We start from the raw sequence: 4145 nt of genomic DNA on the forward strand, positions 1-4145 counted from the left end.
TTAATTTTTTTTTTTTTTTTTTTTTTTTTTTGTGTGTAATTTGTTCTGTGAATGTGTCTCAAGTTACTGAAAACGTGATTATGGCATCTTATGTGTTACAAAAAAAACTCTGTTCTGATAACAGAGGAGCTAAAACTGTTAAATTAGTTTAGTTACTTCCATATCAAATAATGTACTCAAGTTTTTTTGTTTAATATCTTATTACGGAAATATAAGAAATAAAACAAACGGTGAGATATTATTTATTGATAGTCGAAGCATTAATTTTTTTACATGTGATTTCTTTTTTAATAACGGAAACTTAACCCTTAGTGTTTAGGAATTTTTCCAAAATTGAAGTTTTAAGGATATGATAAATAGGCATTAAACCGACTCTCGTATTAGGTCTAGTCAAATCAATTTCCTATAAGAATAGGAACCTGAATCGTTTTTTACGTATTTAATACCTTCTTGTTTTCCAATTTACTTGCAAACAAAGCTATAACCTTCCAGTTCCTTCTTTCGTTTAGAACTCAAGAGTTTCCTTCTAGGTTTTTAATTTTTTTGGTTCTGTCTTCAAGAGATTTGATCACGATGATGAAATCTGATGATCGTAGTCGTAGTTTTTCTAAGCAGAGATTTTACGAATTTCTCGAGCATACGGTTTCTGAAAACCCCCAAAGTTTTCGTCGTTTTGAGTCTGAACCGTCTTCTAGACCTTCGTCGTCGTATGTGAACAAAGAGTACGGTATTGATGACGAAGACAGAAGCTTTAAACTATTGTGTGCGGTCGACATATCGTTAGGGTACAAGGCTAAGGAAGACAAATCGAAAAAGGAGGAACCTAGGGTTTACTCAGGGCAGATTAATATGGTGGAGATGATGCACGAAGTTATCGGAGAGAGGCTTCAGAGCCTCTTAGAACGTCGATACAGATCAATCACTTACGCGGAACCAGAAGGAAAAAACCCTAATCATGATTCAGAATCTTCTCGGTCTTCTCGCGATAGAGGTCGTCGGTCCAAGGAAGAACGTTCGATTGAGGTGGAAGAGAGAAGTCGCAAGATACGCAAAGTTGATCGTGATCGTGGTTTAGAGGTTGAACCAATTCAAATGACTCCACCGGAGTGGCTTCTGAGGGTGATGCGGAGAGAAGGGGACGGCTACAATCCGAAGCTCATCTCAACGAGGAAACTGTACAAGACTGATCTCGACAAAATCCAAGGACGTCTCTCTGTCCCTTTTAAGCAAGTTAAAAGTCCAGACTTTTTGACAGAGGAAGAGACAACACACATACATGAAAATGCGATGAAGCTTCGTGATGATGGTGTGAGTGTGGATTTGGTGGATCCTGAGATGAAAAAGCATGCCCTTGAATTGAGGAAGTGGAAGATGAGTGGAAACTGGAATTATGTCTTATGTAGAGGTTGGAACGATGTGCTTTCTGATAACAGGTTTGAGGTACACCAGCTCTTTCCTCTCTGGTCTTTCCGATCTGGAGAAGGAAAACTCTGTTTTGCTCTTGTCCCTTCTGAGACGACAAGTTCCAGCCACGGTGGCGGCTCTACTTCAGAAGAATCTGGCCGTGGAAACTTTCTTACTGGTGGTGATGGTGCTTCTACTTCCGGTGAATCTGGACAGGTACAGTTACCGGTTAATCCTCCTTCGCTTCCAGCAAGAGATACAAACCACTCAAGCCAAGGCGGTTCAGGAGAGAGCAGCTCTAGTTCTTCCTAATCATTCTCTGTTTATCGCTTAAGCCACAAGTAAAAAGGATTTTTTGGTTTTCAGCCAATTCTGGCTTGGTTTTCTTTATTTTTATTTTTATTGTTCTGTTGACTGAAACATTGGGGGTTTTGTCCAAATTTTGAGACCCTTAAATAAATATTTTTGAATGTTATACAAATGAAATTTCTTTAGTTTATGTTTTGAGAGTTTTCTTTTTAATTCTTTAGCTCTCTTTCCTTCATCCATCTCTGTTTACTTATGAAGCAATTGCAAAAAAAAATGCAGAACAAAACAGAACTTGCTTTCTTATATTATCACAAAAAAGGATCCATCAAGCTACAANCCCTTCTGAGACGACAAGTTCCAGCCACGGTGGCGGCTCTACTTCAGGAGAATCTGAACGTGGAAACTTTCTGACTGGCGGTGATGGCGCTTCTACTTCCGGTGAATCTGGTCAGGTACAGTTACCGGTTAATCCTCCTTCGCTTCCAGCAAGAGATACAAACCACTCCAGCCTAGGCTGTTCAGGAGAGAGCAGCTCTAGTTCTTCCTAATCATACTCTGTTTATCGCTTAAGCCACAAGTAAAAAGGATATTTTGTTTTCATCCAATTCTGGCTTGGTTTTCTTTATTTTTATTGTTCTGTTGACTGAAACAGTGGGGTTTTGTCCAAATTGTGAGACCCTTAAATAAATATTTTTGAATGTTATATAAATGAAATTTCTTTAGTTATGTTTTTGAGAGTTTTCTTTTTAATTCTTTAGCTCTTTCCTTCATCCATCTCTGAAAATTGCCTGTGTTTACTTATGAAGCATTGCAAATAAAATGCAGAACAAAACCAGAACTTGCTTTCTTATATTATCACAAAAAGATCCATCAGGCTACAACACAACACACAGGTGTAAAGTTTCTTGTCTCTAAACTCAAAAGTCTTAAGTCGGGATCAATCATCACCATAGGCCTTGAAACAATAGCGTTCACTGTAAGGAGCGTTAAAGAAAAGATCCGCTTCCAACCATTTAGGATACCGAACAAGATCTCCAGCTAAGAACTGCATATACCTCTTGCTTCCTTCGGGAACAACTCGAACCTCTCCTTCTTCAATGTAAACCAACTGATCCACCTGCCAATCCCATGGCAACTTGCACTTACCTGTCTTCCAAACCGACCATCTCGAAACACCGAGCTCCTCCAACCGTTTCTGTGAAACTTTCCGCTCCACTTTAACATTGTATAGCTCCTCCAAAGGTTTCTCTGTCTGCATAGATTTCACCCTAAAGGCTCTCTGAACAGAAAGGTTGTTAGTCTTCTTGCATGAAGTTATCGAACCTGGGAATGGTGTAGTCATTATCAAACTTGCCATGGCTGCTTTCAATCCACAGAGTTTTGGATCTGCGGATAATGAAGAGAAGATTCATGAGACCGACCATGAGAATTAAACCTGAGATAGACAATGAACTTCAAATAACACAAAATTTGAAACATTGTGATGTTAAAAAGTCTTCTCAACTCCTGAAAACAGAGAAAGAAAGTGAAATTCTTGTAAAGCATAAGGCTTTTATCATCTAACCTCTTTCAATAGGCTTAATATGAATCAAAGGACACAACAATAAGTTACATAAACCTCACAATTCAAGAAATTAGCTAAATGCCCATTTGCAAATTCGACTGGGAAGTGAATACTCGAAGGAATCCAAGGAGAAAACTCATACCAAAATTGAAGAAACAAGCTTTATACAGAAAGATATATAACAAATGTAACCCAACAAGCTAAACAAAAAAAGGTTGTCAATTTCGAATTAAAAGCATCGAAATCGAATACCTTACCTTCGGAAGTGTGAGAGTTGAGTGAGTAAAACTTGTCGCTTCAAAAACCCTAAAACCCTGAACCAGAGAGGCTTATCCAAATTCCCCAATTTGATGAATCGATAATAAAAGTGAAGACGATATAAACAAATTACAGAAACAGCCCTAATGTTTAGATTTATTTTAATTTTCGACCAAATGGTTTTTGTTTTGTTCAATTTTGTTCTGTTAACGTGTCACATTCTCTGTCACACTGCACAATCTTTCTCTCCGTTTATCAAAAAGTCCGTTGTGNGGGTTTTATAGCATTTCCGTTTTTTTTTTTTTTTTTTTTTTTGTTTTGGAGGAACTCAGGAGTCATGGTGGTTCTGCAAATCCAACAGTTCAATGGTTTCGTTAGTTCTGTATCAAGAGCTCGGACAAACCGAGGAAGAGGGAGTGCTTTGAAAACCACAGTGTGCGTTCAAACACAAGTGGCTCCCTCTAGAACACAGGTCAAGCTTTCTTTTGATTTCCATGTTTACATATTTATAAGTTTCTTTCAACAAAAGCTTGAATGTAATCCAAAAGTTGCTTGCTTGATGAGCGATTTGGCTCAATTACGCATCCTCTGGGGGGGGGGGGGGGGGAAG

General features: G+C 38.3%; 3 protein-coding genes across 5 annotated transcripts in view; 2 read left to right on the top strand and 1 right to left on the bottom strand.

Moving 5' to 3' along the window:
* LOC104753315 (receptor like protein 30-like) overlaps positions 1–1716 on the top strand; it is a 4869-nt gene extending 3153 nt beyond the window's left edge. The window contains exon 3 of the mRNA XM_019237673.1: positions 561–1716. Within this exon, the coding sequence (XP_019093218.1) occupies positions 561–1716 (1156 nt within the window). The remainder of the gene's footprint in view (positions 1–560) is intronic.
* Positions 2534–3640, bottom strand: LOC104749597. Of its 2 annotated transcripts, none has more exons than XM_010471262.1 (2): positions 3535–3640; positions 2534–3099 (listed from the first exon to the last, which is right to left on the bottom strand). In XM_010471262.1, exon 2 carries the CDS (start codon positions 3068–3070, stop codon positions 2651–2653), a length of 420 nt encoding a protein of 139 aa, XP_010469564.1. In that variant the 5' UTR covers positions 3071–3099; positions 3535–3640; the 3' UTR covers positions 2534–2650. The 2 variants fall into 2 exon arrangements, with proteins under 2 accessions (XP_010469564.1, XP_010469565.1); XM_010471263.2 differs by having other exon boundaries at positions 3530–3637.
* Positions 3824–4145, top strand: part of LOC104749598 — a 3883-nt gene continuing 3561 nt past the window's right edge. For both annotated transcript variants that reach the window (XR_761405.1, XM_010471264.1), the window contains exon 1: positions 3824–4007. Coding sequence is in view for 1 of the 2 variants with exons in the window: in XM_010471264.1 (XP_010469566.1) it covers positions 3873–4007 (135 nt within the window). In the remaining variant the exon portion in view is untranslated. The remainder of the gene's footprint in view (positions 4008–4145) is intronic.

The sequence above is a fragment of the Camelina sativa genome, chromosome 16, assembly GCF_000633955.1.
Source record: "Camelina sativa cultivar DH55 chromosome 16, Cs, whole genome shotgun sequence".
Lineage (NCBI taxonomy): Eukaryota > Viridiplantae > Streptophyta > Magnoliopsida > Brassicales > Brassicaceae > Camelina > Camelina sativa.

Coding starts and splice junctions, on each gene's coding strand:
- LOC104749597 (XM_010471262.1), bottom strand. CDS start 3,070: ATGGCAAGTTTGATAATGACTACACCATTCCCAGGTTCGATAACTTCA.